We start from the raw sequence: 15415 nt of genomic DNA on the forward strand, positions 1-15415 counted from the left end.
AGGAAATACTTCTGTGTAGCTTTCCCAAGTACGACTCACAGAGTGTTTTGCAAGACTTTTTTTCTTTGCTCTACATCTATCTCACTCTTTTGTTCAATTTGCTTTGCTGTATCCCAGACTATATGACAGAGGTTCTCTCTTATGGACTGCCCAGAATGGTATCTGGACACCTAAGCCATATTTCCAGTTTTTGGGTTTTTTTAAAAAAGGTGTCATTCCTGTTTCCAAACAAAGATTTTGCAGGTTTTTGGACAGAGTCACAAATACTTTACGGCTATGGGCTCCCAGCACAGGCTGCATTACCAGGGAGGCAGGCTCGGGAAGAGAGAGGAATGGGATCTCTTATGCTCACTATTTGGACAGCTTCTGCTTCATTTCATCTCACCAGGAGAGAAAATACCCTGTCACAGCCTACCGGGTGCAAGTCATCACTGGCAGGCTGTTGTGAGGAAGTTAGGGTTTAACATCCTGGCACCGGAATTTCCCATAAGGAAGAAAAAAGCTTTGCTCAGCTCCAAGTGAAACCTCCTTCAAGAAAGGCTGGGCAAAGAGACATGCATGTTGGTGCATTCCAGTGTGGGAAAGTCCAGCAAACCTTGTCTTGCCTCATTCAGAGGAATGCCTGGACATATTTTGTGCTTATGCCTATCAAGTGCTAATGGGCTGAAAAAAGCAAGGCTTCTTTTTCCTGTTTTGTTTTGGGTTTTTGTTTCTTGGGGTTTCCTTTAATGGAAGGGAAACATTCCTGGGAATAGGACCAAGTCATTGCAGAACCAGCTAGAATTTGTTTCCTGTATGGAGGTGGAAAGCACTTTGCTGGGATGCAGAGATACATATTTAACTGCTTGTAATACTAAAAAAAAAAAAAAAATTGTGTTTAACAGTTGGGCAAGAATCTGAGAAGGAAATGAAGCAGATCATTATTGTGTACCATAAAAATATCAAGATTTTTGTATTTGTTCCAAAAAAGATAATGCCAGGATGTATTTTGCACAGGTTGTTCAGGCTTTGCATTCAGCTGCTGACTCCCTCTGTATCTGATGCCATGAAATATTTCAGACATGACAGTGGATTTCAGGAAGAGAAAACTTCAATTTTTCAAACTGAAGTTTTCTTTTTCTGAAATTTCAAAGGTCAATTCCAAATCTATTTTTCTCAGCTATTCAAGACCTCAGAAGTTCTGTGTTTAGTGTAGGTGCTTTTCTGGATTTATACCCTACCAAAACTCCACATTTTTTAAAAATACTGAAGTATCTAAGGTACTATTTCCTAGGGTTTTTTTCATTCACTGGAAAAATGACATGTTTCGTGAGTCTCTTGCAGGGATTGTTTCTATTGTCTTCTTTGGCAATTGTATAATTTTTTAAACAAACTTTTTAGAAGCTTGACTTCAACTAAGTTGTAACATGCATGAAAACATAATTTTTACTGAAAATGGAAAGCCTGATCATAAAAAGATGTCAGTAAGTATTTTAAAAGTGTGTGTGGTTTCTGATAGGGCCACCAAACCATCTTCGAATAATAAGTTATTTCCAATATTGGACCATTCTCTGAACTTTCTGAATTTGAACATGATTGAAAACAGATAGCCCAAGCTGATTTTCAAGCATACACTCAGCTATTTTGATAATTCCTTCTAAATTATCCTCAGACTGAATTTCTTGCTCTTCTGTAAGTTTTTTCTGACTGTCACCGTACCAGCTCAGTAATGACAGATTCAGGAAAGACCATGTAACTCGTGCCTGGGCTGCCAGATGCCTTTTTGTCTTTATCACAGTATCTACAGAAAGAAACACACCATACCAGATGATCAACTTCAAAACCAAGGCATATTCTATTTCTGTGAAATACCTATATTTACAAACTTTGAGCTGAATGCCACTCTAACATCCCAAATAAGATACATGGACATGCCAGGAAGAGTATGGCAGTGCCGAGGCAATGCAAGAGAGGGTTGTAGCAATGGTAAAAAACTTGTGTATGTCTGAATAAGTATAGAAAGCATAGTAACTCACGCCTTCAGTTAATTTGCTCTGCATTTGACAGCTTTTGGACAGAAGCGTTGTCAAAGGAAGAGGAAACAAAGAAAATACAGGTAAAAAATCCAGCAAAGAATGACCAAATTCCATTTCCATAGCTAAAACTACACAGTTCCATAGATCCAAACTACAGGACCCAAATAAGCTGGTTGAGACACAGCCATAAGGTAATAGAATTTGTCTACCTTATGTCTGCTCTACCATGGGAAAGAACATCAAATTAGACACACTCTCCTACCTTGCATCAATTCTGGTGATACCCCTTCAACACCTAAATCACCGTGAAGTTTGCACCTGTGGGCACAAGAAGATCTTTGTTTCTTTGGGACTTATTATTCAATGTCTACCCAACAGACTGGCTACCTGGTTTGTTTTCAGCCTATTACTTACACTAGTGTCAGCATAAATATTCTTTTCTATTTATAGAAATTGTTACATTTACACTTCTTTCATGTGCTATTTTTATGACATCATTTAAAATTAATTTCCTGAATGTTCCATGATTAATAGTGTCAACAAATTTCTCTAAAATCCATTCTTTATAGTACTTTATTTCTCTGGAGTTCATTCCTTGAACTCTATGTTCCCAGCTCACATCTGGGAGCAAAAGGCCAGGCAGAGCACACTGAGATGTACAGCCTTCTGCTGAGAGGCATCTCTCTTGCTATCTCCACGTTTGCCTCTGACAGTCTCCTCTCTGATATTTGCAAGACCTTCCAGCTGAACAGAATTTTTCAAGAGTAGCTAACAAAAATGCACTGAGTAATGGGAGAAAGGATGGATAAAGTAAAGGTTGGCTGGACTATTCTCCCCTACTGTTCAGTGGTCTAAACTTTTCCGTAAAATAAGTATTTCTCACACTTCTCATGATGAAGCACAGCCTGTGAGTGAGTTGGCTCGTTCCCTGTTTCTGCAGGTGGAGAAATCCTGCCTCCAGGCTGGGCAGCCCTTTCCCTTTCAGGGGGAATTCCGCAAGGAGCTGGCAAGCTGGTTTGCTGGACAAGAAATCCGTGAGCTCATAACTTCTCACTGAGTAACAGGACAACATTGATACCAGTAACTCAGGCTGGGTGAGTCAGGTCTGCAACTGGATTAAGGGAGAAGGGAACATTTCCATCCGTTTTGGCTGCTCACGCTGAAACAGCCTGCCATCTGTGAAGGAACTGCTTTGTGCTCCCCTCTGCTTTTTACTCCTCACGGGAAGGCCCCAAATAAATGCCCCATCCCCCAGGAATGCCACCAATCATAAAATAATCCCTCTCCAGTTGCTCTCCCTAACTTTGCTGGCACAACTGCACACTCTGCCAGAGTTAACAAGCAGGCACATTAATCCTCCCTCTTGCTAGAGAGTCTTTCCAGACCTGCCTCAGCTTTCTGTCAGTTGCTGTGCACGGAGGCAGGTTTGTTGCAGGATGATTCCTTACGAGCATATTTGCAGGAGAATGCCAAATGTACACCTAATCTGAAACGACTGAAGCCCTTGGAGGCATGGGACCAGCTATGCTGTGTGGCTGGCTCTTTCATTTGCAATTTTTCATTTGTGTGGTTTACTTTGGCTGCTCGTCTTTGGTAAACATTGTACAGCCCTGAAACCAGGAAATACCCAAAATAAATAAAGAAGTGGACGATGATTAATAGATCTTGCTTTGTATTTCCAAGGATGTGCCTTACTCAGGCCAGATTTTTGCCATCCAAAGAGGAGTAAAACCTCCCTGGGAACCTATCAGGAGCGAAGGACACCACTAGCAGGGAAGGAAGATATGAGGAAGCTGCTGGTCTTGTGCAACCACACTAGGACCAGCTCGGCAAGCCTTTGGAAATCACAGGCAGAAAAAGAGCCTACCCCAGCTGCCCTGGAGGCATGGGGAATTGGGAAGCCCACCATGGTGCCTCAGAACTGGTTTGTCCCAAAAAGGTTGCACGTCCCACTTCAGAGTTCAGCCAGAGGTTTTCCTTCCCCTCCAACCTTTGCTTTTCCCTACAACTTCTGGTGTGAAAGAAAACAACTTTGTAGATAAAGCCACACCTTTAGCAGGTGCAGGTACTCTGCAATTAGATGAACCCCTAACACATTTTAAAGGGAAAATCAGAGAGTGAACTTACTGAGGCACTGCAGGGCCACCTGTCCAGGAGTGGGGCTTGCTTGTTCCCTCTCTTCCCGGGTGGAAAGTCAGAAGGGCAAGAAGATCCTCTAATTCCTGACTTCAGGGGAAGCAGCTGAGAGCTGGGTCCCTACAACTGCATACATCCAATCTACGTTATGCATTTGCAGGCAGCAGGACAAGACTGCTCCTGCACACAGAGGGACTGGCTTTGCCTGGCTCTGGGAAGCTGTAACCTTCTGTTCAAGAGGTTTGTGGCAGGAGGAAATCACTGAGTCAAACTGTTACCACTGCTCCTTTTCCTGTAATAAGCAGGACAATAAGGAAATTCAGGGAAGATTTCATAGTAGAGGGAAATTTTTTTATGGGCTCCCTAAACCTCTGTAAATGCTGCTACAACTGAGACACAGAGTAAAAGGAGGTGCTTTTTCTGGACAAGCTTTCTGAAGGAGCCAGGTGATTAGGAACTGGATTAAGCCTTGCAGAAAATGTGAGCGAAGAGGATATGACCGAGTGCTTAACCACAGGATATTGTCAGAGATAGATGATATTGTCAGAGCACCAGCTGTGCTGAGACATCCTGAGCATACTCAGACGCAAACACAGAAGTCCAACAGGAATTATCGTATGCAAACTCCAAGATCTGCAGACACCAGTGTCATTTGAACATAGGACATCCAAGAATTAAATGAATGCTAAATGCTTATGTGGCTAAAGAGGCAGCAGGATCTCAAATTTTGCCCAAGTCTCTCCCTTGCTTGTCAACATGGTAAGACTATTTTCTTGAAGCTCTGCACAAATGTCACTAACTTTGACTTGCTGATGTCTACTATAACCTACACCTACCTACCAAAAGAGAGCTGACATTCTTTGCTTCTCTTTTTGTTTCAGGAGATACATTAAAGTCTGATGGATCAGATGAAATTCAAGGAAAAAATCCCTGCTACAGACTTTTTTGCATAATTTTTGAGGTGACATTGACATTCAGCTTCATACATAGAGCTTTCAGAAACTCAACTCCAGGCTGTTTTGATGGGAATGCAGGGGAAGGGTACCATTACCAGATCTAGAGATTTCTCAAGTATGCTTATATTTCCATCGCCAGTGCCAAAAATATGCTTTTCAGTCAAGCTAAGTAAAAGCTTAGACTTTTTAAAAACGACCATTCACGTAACACACAAACCAGGGAAACAAAAGAGAAGCCCATGTCCTGGGAAGGCAAGTTTTAGTAAGGTAAAAGGGGCCAAGAGTCCCAGCACACACAGCAGCATTCCCCTCCCCTGGCAGGGGTTTGGCTCAGAGCAGAGCAGCAAGGCACCAGAGAGAGACAGACTGTAAACCAGTGTGCAGTGCTTGTAGAAAGCAGAAGCAGCTGTTGTGCAGACAAACTAATCAAAGTCAGAACCTTGCACAAGGGCAAGCATTAGCTCAACTGTAACTCCACACAATGAGGACTCCAAAAGGTTTATTCCAGCTTGTGACAAATGGCCTCCTCTGCCATCAGAATAAATCATACAACTGGAAAACAGCTTTCAGAATAAATTGTACAGCTGAGGCTAGTTTTTGGAGTTTGCAGCAGCTGGCACACAGCATTTCCACCTGCTGCTAGGCAGTGCTGCAGTTCGTGTTTAGTCATCTCAGACATCATACACACAACCTGTCTGAGAGACTGTGCTGCAGTGCAGAGCCTGCTTGTGCAAATCCATGTTGGGCATGCTATAGTCTGTCTTCTTCCTGTATTTTTCTAGGAATTAATGCAGATACGCATGAGTTAGCAGACTGATCTAAACAGCAGTAGATGCTGACATGGACACTTAAGGATGGGAGGCTCCAAAGGCTTCCTACTCCTTCCTCTCAGGAAATGCTTCCTTAACAAGCTCTCTCTCAGATCCCAGACTTGCAGACTTCTCTTAATACTCGCAGCATGTTTGAGGCAACACTGGGCCCACAGTAGTAGTAATAAAAATAGTAATAAAACCCCCCAACCAGAGCAGTCATTAGGCATTATTCACTGCAGGAGTACAGGGGGGAATTTGAAATTGGCAAGTCAGTCCCATTACTGTAAGGATACATTTGGTCTGTCAACTATTAGAACACATGGCTGTGTATGCCTGGCAAGTGCTTTAAAGTTGTTATTTTGATCTTCGCTAAGATAAAACTGCAATATTTTGTAGGCATTTGAGAACATTAGTTACTGGACTAGTTAAAAATCACTTTACCACTTGGAATTGATGCCATCTGTTTCATATTTTTATTCATAGAAATCAATACTCAGTTTTTTGAGGACTTCTCTTACAAACTCTCTTTATGAAATATGAGAGATGCTCTGGCCAAGACAGCTGAACTTCTGCTTGAAAGGTTCACTGTTGGGGCTGTTCAACTGACATAGGACTACTCAGACAAGAGGAAGCAAGGAGAAGGACAGAACAAAGGCCATGTACTTTAACTCATCCCTCAAATCATCTCTTCAGAAAGAATAATACTGTCTTGGTTAGATTTCAGGTTTCTCTGTTACAGGAAATGGCACGAGGTTCTTGCAACCAAAATCAAACCTGCAGCTTACTGAGCATCAGTCACGTCAGCCATTCTGGAAGATGCACCCAGGCTTACATTTTACTAAGGCACTAATAAAAAAGAGTAAACAAATATTTCATATTCACTTAAGGATCGTGAAGCATTTGTATAAGTCATTATTTGGTCCTAAACTAATTGTATTTTATCAGTACCTAAACAGAATTGTTATTAAAAACCTTTCAAGTAAATAGAAAGGTTCTTTCCTTAAAACAAATCCAAACAAACCCTCCACCAAACAGTGAATATGCAGGTCATCTATAAAAGGCACAACGATCTCTCTCCTTAATGCTATTGTGAATTGAGGGCAATCACGAGTTGCACATTAGTGTAGGGTATCAAACTGGGTCACGAAGCTCAGTCACTCCAAGAGAAACTCATAATCTTGCCTGTGAATTTCACTCAGAAGGCAGAAGTACTTACAGACAGGAAAAGTTTGTGTCACTGTGAGCTCTGCAGGCTGTCCACCCCTGGGCCCTTCCATCAGGTCTTTGTGTCCCAGGTTTCTACTTGCCATCAGGAGCATCCCACCCGGCAAGCCATAGATGGCTCAGGACAGGCCACGCCGAGCTGTGATGTTCCAGACTGCAATCAAAAGCAAACCCTGCAAGCTGGGAGAGGGAGACCAGCTGCACTCGCTGTGATGTGTGAGTGGTGACAGTGATAGCAAAGTGTCAGGAGAAAATTGCTCAGCCACATCTGTGCTCACCAGAGGGCCATTGTGGGAAAATTAGACAGCTGAGCCTTGATTAAGCAAAAGACACCTATGGTCTGATTTCCAGCAACTCTGGAAAGTGCAGTGCATGCCAAGGACATACAGACGGGAAAAACTGAAACTTGGTATGCTAAGGCATTTGGCAAATGCACAAACTGTACACAATGCTAACAGGGAGAGCCTGAAATCAAACACAGTGAATGTCTCATGTCCTTAGCCAACAGGAGGGACTGGAAGGTGCCTAATTGAAGGCTAATCACCAAAGGAGGAAGACAGATTGGGATTAAGCAGAGGCTTTTGCCAACAGAAGAAAGGCTGGCATCTCCTCTGGTTGATAACTGCATGTTTGTCCGCATGGAGACTGATGGACCTGCGGGCAGCTCTGGAAAGAGCTGATCCACAGGAAACTGCCACTGAGCTCCAGAAGCCATTCACACCACTGGGTTGTGTGGCTGAGAAGCGTGGGGGAAGTTGAGGACCAGCAAGGGCTTCCCACTGGTTTGGAAACAGAGCAGCAATGAGGTCATTTTCCAATCCCTCACAAGTGCCCTGCATCCCATCCAGGACATACATGTGCCATCATGAGATGGGCTGGAAGCAGAATGAGTCAGCCTGCCCACAAGCAGCTGGGGGAACACTGCTGGTATGCTGCCTTTTTCATATGAATGCTGCTGATACGAGAGCACTAGGCTCCAATGTCTCACAGGTCTGAGGAGAGTGGTGGGAATGGTACAGCACTTCCTGACATTTCTGCAGGCTTCCCTTATCAACATCTGGTTTGCACTGTTCAGCATTTCCTACATCACCCTTCATCCATCATGGCTGGGTTCAGCGAACGAAGTGAAACATTTTTCTCACTAAATCAGAACCAACCATGGTAGCAGGTTCTTGTAAGGCGCTCATGACCAAGTGCACTGCTGCAGCACCCCAGCATTGCATGAGAAGGATGTTACTTTCAATTTTGAAATAGCCCTGCACTGTTATTGAATATTATTTCTAATACTTAAATAGCACCTACTGATGCCCAGCCCAGGGAAGGCAGCCCACCTTCCATATTGGTGTCTCTGAGAGCTGGAGCAGAGTCCAGGCATAGCTCCCCACACATCTGTGCTAACAAAGATGTTTGAAAGCATTAGCTTCCCTTCGCAAATTGTACATCCAGTCAAAATTAAAACAAAATGGCTCTCAGCAAACAGAGCATTTTTCCAGAGTGGTTGGAGGAGAGCCTGTCAGCCCATGGGTACAGCAGTCATAACCCAGAGCATGGCAGGAACAGTCATGGGTATGATCTGCTGCCTTCTCAAAACCCCTGCACAAGAGCTGGTTTACTGAAGAGGATGGGGCCTTTTTGGTCACTCATGAGGACGACGTTGTCCTTCCAAGAGATGTGTACACTTGCACTCAGTTGCAAGCCAAGCCTGGCTGCTGGCAATTCAGCTGACAGTGACTAAATCACCAGTTCATGCTAGATGAGAAGCTAGTCCACAACAGCCGGAGAAGTTCATCTGGCACTAGTTTGTACATTGGGCAGGTCCTGCATTCCAAGCCAGCGTGGTCCCTGCAGGTTGCTGGCAGCCTCCAAGCAATAAAATCTGCAGAGAGGTGCAGGGGGCCATGCAGAATCACCCAGACCTCCACTGCCTCTAAACAAGGCTTCTAGAGCCCCAAACAGCCCAGGGAGTAACTCCCACATGCAACTAGGGAAAAAATACTTCAGAACAACCCCAGGGACAGAAGAGGTTTGAGGCATTGTGATGCTGCTCTTGCTGAAGAACCCAGTAGGAAATGAAATACAGCAGAACAGAAAAAGCAAGCTGCACAGGGTGTGGCCCACATTTACAAAGGAGGTGTTTTGTCTGTTTTGTCACAGACAGACAGATTTTGCAGGGAAACCCACTCTAGAGAAGGAGGGAAGAACAGCAAGATTCAGGTTGCAGAAGGCTGGGAGTGCCTATGTCCACATATTAGTAATGAGCTGCAGAGGTGGGTGCAAGCCTCCAGGACCTCAGTTGTTGGGCTTGGGACAACAAGCCTTGTAGGGCTGGGACAACAAATCCTCTCCCCTGCTCTGTTCTGTCACTTGCTCACAATGGGGCAGAGCAGAGTTCACCGTCTTCAACATCCCTCAGCTTGCAGAGACAGGAAGCATCACTGCGCCTTGCCAAGCAAAGTCTCTTCCAGTGCAGGATGGGGCAACCCCTCCAAGCAACACCAGGGACCTCCTTCTCCCTCTGGGACACCAACCTCTGTCAGAAAGGCAGGGTGAGTGTTGTATTGCCATAGGGACAGAGTAGGGACATGGCAGCACAGCAGTCCTGGGGTGACAGTGAGCCTTTGCTCCACCCAAGCATGTTGCAGAGGAGGACTTGATAAACCCTGTCCTGAGCCTTTTTCTCCATAGAAGTGGTCAGGGAAACTGAACAACAGGACAGGGCAATCAAAGGCAGCAGTAAAACATGCCCATGGTGACAGGGAAGTGCCACTGTGCACTTTTTCCAGTAACTGCTGAAAACAAAATAAGTATGTGAAAAGGGCAAAAGCAGATGGAGGTGACTCAGTGACTAAGAAAAATAAACAATAGGTATTTCACATGGATGAAAGGGAAGAAAATGAATGGCATAAAGGAACACCCAACCTACTACTGTAAATATCAGCCAGTAGCTCACCTGGTAGGACACGTTCCTCTGCAGGAGCCTGCGGTGCTGCGAAGGCCATGACTTCCCAGGAGTCACTGATGCTTCTCCAGAGGCAGAAAGAAATTGGGCAGTGGAGCTGCAGGTGCTGCCAGCCCTCGTATAGGTGGTGGAAACCTCCTTTGCTTCCTCCCCTTCCACTCCCTTCAGATCAAGTTAACAGCTCTTCAATGAACTCATCTGCCTCCTGGCAATCAGATCTCTCACCTGCCCTCAGAGCTTCTAGGCTCATTCTGCCAGCGTTGCTGCTTGCTGGTCATTGTTTCTTCTAGCAGCTGGAACAGTCCTGCCCAGATCCAGCTGCAGAAGCTGTAGGACAGATCTCCCCATTGCCACTGAGCTTGTGACAAACTCAGACGAGCAAGCAATGACAGTGCTTCCCATCTGGGCCTGCCTTGGGGACAGCAGTGTCCCCACAGTTCTGAACCCCACAGGCAGTACTTGCAGCCCATCCTAGCCCATCTCCTGCTCCCATGGAGCTCAAACCAGGCACCCAAGGCTGGACCAGGGGCAGCCAGGCTGCTGGGCTCTCCGAATCCCTCCCTGAGGAGCAAGCTCAACACTGTACCAGCCCCACATACCAACAAGAAGGGTCCCAGCAGAGCACTGCACCTGTCCTACAGGGAAGCTGTGTTGGATGCTCTCCTTCCTGCAGCTCTATAGCATAATGCTGTGAGGGGCTTGCTGCAGCCTGGCAAGGCTGGGGCAGGCAAACATCCTACCACAGATTCTGGCTTTGTCCAAGTGCTGCCTCTCAGTACCAACAAACCTTCAGGAAACATGCTAGGAATATTCTCTGGCTCCATAATGGAAATACTGGCCCAACCAGGTAGGCTTGGCCAATATACCCTGTAAAAATCAAGGACAGTGACAACGTGGTACTCCTAATTCTCAATACACGTATAAGAATCCACATACCTGCTGGCAGCAGAAAGCAGAGGTGGCTGTCACTTCTTCCCAGTTCCCTTCCTGGGAAAACAGTCAATGCCCAGAAACTATGTAATGCTCACAAGGTGACAGAAGTCAATACTGAATGCTTGGAACTGCACCCGTGGGGATTTTTCCCCTTGCTCCATCATCAGCCCTACTAGTGAACTGTGCAAGCTGCTACTCTTTTATGCTGGTATTTTTAGTCTTCCCTTTCCAATTTTAAGCATTTCTTTGGTTAACCAAGAACAACTTTTGCTGAAGTCTCTTAAAACAGTACCAGTTTCAGAGAGATCAATGAAGCTTCCAGTGCTGCTATAGGCACAAGGCAAGAAGTTAGAAATTACTTTGCTCATGACAATGAAATGTCTTCAGAGCAACCTCTCCAGTTCACTCCAGCAGAATTATAATCACTTTGGTACAAAGCAATTATGTATTTCATCTCTCCTTGTACTGTAGAAGAAATGATTTTTAACTGAGCCCAAACCCACTTGAATTCAAGTGGATTGCTTATTAAGCTACAGATGTCTCCTGATGGCAGCAATTATTTCTAGTAACCTTAATGAGCTTGTTGCGTTCCTTATTGTTATGAAAAGTTACACGAAAAAACTTTGCCTAATACTACACAGCTCCTGGGGGAGTAACTTCTTGATCGGTTCTGTTTTGATTAAAGGGAATGATTGTTTCCTCTCTTAGCAATATTTCTCAAGCTCTTTGTGACTCATTCCCCTTGTCTTTTGTTGGCACTTTTAACAAGTCAGACCAAATTTTTAACACAGGTCTTCTTTTCCAAACATTTCTATGTGGTATTGCTCTCCCTGAAATCCCCAGTGCCTTTGCTTGGTTTATGGCATACTTTTTCCTCTCTCTTCCGGTGATTGATTCTGTTTAGAACATACACTCTACTTAAAACAGGGACTCAGTGCCTATCAGAACTCCACAGGGTTTTGAGGTTGTTGTTACAGTTTGTTGCAGATATAAGGAATCCATGTCCTTACACCGGAGCTTGAGGAAAAGCCTCCCTTCAGTACACAGAAAATAAGGATCTCCTTGAAATACTGAATGGAATGAACAGAATAGACTGAGTAAGACAACTAAGCACAGCTTTCCATGTCCTCTCCTCTCTCCTGTGCCTTTTATCCAAAGTACATGCATGCTACACAACAAGCAATATTATCCAAGGAATAAAGAACTTCATTCCATTTCAAACCAAAGGATCATTTTTTTTTAAAATCTGTATTTATTGTGTTTATACTCCCACTCTATTCCTCCTGAAGTCTCCTACCATAGGCAAGAGGTGCACAGAAAGCATGTCAGTGGTTATGACTACTTCTCATGGCTTAGCACCATTTTCAGGAGCATCAAAGTTCATCAGAACATGTGAACTTTCCTTCAGAATCACAAGCAATTACGAGTAAACTCGAGTCAAACAGATTCCTGCTCAGCAGAACACATCATGGAAAGCAGCCGGAGACTCCAGGTGCTAATTCCTGATCAAGCAATTAAAACACCACAGTTCAGAGAAGCATTCAGTGACGATCCCATTTTTCTGACATTGAAACCAAAGGAAGGCTTTGGAACACCTTCTGCACGAGCAATGGAGCAGGTAAATGTAGCAGAGCTTTTGAGTTTCCCAACCCATTTTCCCTGACCACCTTCTGAGCTAACCCACACACAGGTGAAAGCATAGCTGCCAGGGGAACTTCCAACAAAGCTTATTTTGCAGGAACTGCTGATTTACTGAAGCAAACCTTTTGCGGAAATGTGCTGTTTCTGCTAAAATTGTTCAAGCCCCGGGATGGCATTTCTGGATGGAAACAGCAAGATAAAGGAGCTGGTCTGATAGCTCAGCAATGTGGTGAGACTAGCAGGGCCAGAATTTAGGTCTGAGAGCTCAGATTACTGAGTAGCCTTGCATGCAGGCTGTGAACTATCTTCCAGTGCCTTCTCTGGTCTGCCTTTGAATAAAAACAAAAAAAACCCCCTTGGTTTCTTATTGTCAAACAGAGCTCTTGTCTTCCAGTCACTCTGTAAGCAAAGGGCAAGAGGAAATTAAGTAGCAAAAAGTAAGAAACGTGCTCAAGCTTGCAGAATCCTCAATTGTGTCTGGATCCTGGTGGTCTCCAGTCCGATCTTCTATGAGGAAAAGGACTGCCACCTCCACTACAAGAGGTCACATGTGGCTTCGTTCAGCCACACCATGAACATAAAGCAGAGATCTGTTCACCTGTTGAGGTACCTGTTCTCCTGCAGCATCACCCTCCAAGGGATGTCATTATTCCTCATGTTCAACCTCCCATGTGGCAATCCATGACCACTGCTGCTTGCTGCGATGCCTATGGCCACCACAAGACAGAATTTGGTTCTGCCATCTCTATGGCTCCTCTTTAAGCAGTTGTACAAGACTGCTACTGGATCCATTTTCACTCTCCAGGCCTGACAAGTGCCCTTGTGCCAAGGACATTTCTGAACCTAAGGGATGCCCTCCTTCTGATGTCCAGACACCCTCTGCCATGCAGAAGAAAAGCCTCTACAGTAAAGGTAAGGAGAGACATCTTGCATGATGGATTGAGTCCTGGCATTGGTAGCAGCACTTCCTCAGCTGCCTTTCCCACTACAGAGTTTTAGTCTCCTAAATGAGTCAGCACAATATCATTCTGTTTTGGAGAGTGGTGTGAACTCTGCTCTCAAAGAAACGTTTCTTTCAGTTCAAGCTTTGGCATTTTAAACAAGTGCAATTAAATGCACTGAAAATGCTACTGCAACATGAAGGCTAAAACTAAAAACACAAAATGCCTGTAGTCAGTCACAAGAAAAGTCCCTGGAAGAAACACCCACTTACCCACACTGCACAAGCAACATGGTCCAAGTGACAGCTTGCATTTTGAAGCCAGATAAACAAGTCACAATTCAGTCTTTCACCTACTGCCAGAAGTCAGCATTCATGAACAACTATATCAGCACTAGAAGTGGCGCCATTTGGAAACTCTCTGATCTGCATCAACAGGTTGGTTCCCAGTCACTATTTGATAAAGATGCAATTACTTACGGGTGTAAGTTTGTACCTACAACTGCTAAACCACTCGTAGTTTATACCACAGAACACAAACTTCAGAAGAAACATGTGCAGTACAGGCTCATGGATGCTCTTAAGAACTAACACTGTCCCTAACCATGATAAAAAAATCTGAATTTTAATTTTATAGCCGAACCTGACAATAACAGCGTCCTGAATATGCTGTGCTTTTTAAAATGCACTGAATGCTCAGACTTCAGTAAAAAAAATTTATTTTCAATATAAAAGTGCCAAAATATTCACCAACATTGTAATCTATTCAGCAACCAGCTTACTCTAGTAATCAAAATTGCAAGCATCTTTATTCACATTTTTAAATCAAATTCCTTTCACACGTTTCCACAATAACCCGAGTCCCTCGAAAGTGGGAAATTTGCATTTCGATTGGCTGCTGTAGTCCATATGTCCAAGTTCATGTAGGCACGGAAAGGGTTAAACCTCGGATAGTATTCCTGCTTACACATGACTGCCTGGTTCTCCACATGGGTTGAATGTTGAGTCGTGGCACTGACGGGGCAGCAGCTTTCATAAACATCACTCTGAGGTGCCCAGATGGAACCAAAAAGTCCAGACATTGGAGACAAGCTTCGGGTGCTTGAGAGGTAGGGCTGCAGAGCAAGATAAAACCAGCATGGGAAACTGCAACATGGACCATTGCCAAGGAAAATCTGGAAATGCTAAGTACTAAATGGGAGAGAGGAAGCAGCATTTATGCAGAAACTTAAGAAATCCACAAGTAGAAAATTACACAGGAGTCTACAAAGAAATATGGCTGCCAAAAACAGTACAGCAGCATTAATTTGCGTGTGTGTGTTTAAAGGCCCTTCACTGAATGAAGCCATGTGAGCTCCACCCTACACAGCACAGGTATTACTGTGGAATGGAAGACACACAAAGATCATCATGCATACTTTGAGAGTTAAAATTAAAAGAGAAGGATGCCTAGAAATGACAAGAAAAGAGCTGAAGTATGTGTCAGTCCAGAAAGACTGTGCATGCTGGGAGCAGAAAGGGATATTCAGTATGAAAAATGAGACACTAATTGGGAGCTAGGGAATTTGGTTAGAAAATTTTGAAAGCTTGTAAAGAACCTCCTGGAGGGCAAGATGTGTTAGTCTGCAAGGAAGTCTCTCAGCGAAGGTCATGGAAGTCTTGGGACTTTTAAAACTGAATGAAACATTGAAATGCATTGTGGAGAAAAGCTCGCCAGGGAAATGAATTGAATTATCTAATGCATTTTCCAAACTCTACCTTCTGTGTTTCCTGGCATTCCTGAATAAAATATGAAATAA

General features: G+C 44.2%; 1 protein-coding gene across 7 annotated transcripts in view; it reads right to left on the reverse strand.

The window, feature by feature from the left end:
- Window positions 1–14318: 14318 nt before the first annotated feature.
- TMEM131L (transmembrane 131 like) overlaps window positions 14319–15415 on the reverse strand; it is a 79998-nt gene continuing 78901 nt past the window's right edge. For all 7 annotated transcript variants that reach the window (XM_066186105.1, XM_066186108.1, XM_066186101.1 and 4 more), the window contains one exon: window positions 14319–14731. In XM_066186105.1, coding sequence (XP_066042202.1) covers window positions 14453–14731 — 279 coding nt within the window. In that variant the 3' untranslated portion in view covers window positions 14319–14452. The remainder of the gene's footprint in view (window positions 14732–15415) is intronic.

Source organism: Chamaea fasciata, unplaced genomic scaffold (genome assembly GCF_029207755.1).
Source record: "Chamaea fasciata isolate MVZ Bird 193981 ecotype frontalis unplaced genomic scaffold, bChaFas1.0.hap1 SCAF_6, whole genome shotgun sequence".
Taxonomy (NCBI): domain Eukaryota; kingdom Metazoa; phylum Chordata; class Aves; order Passeriformes; family Sylviidae; genus Chamaea; species Chamaea fasciata.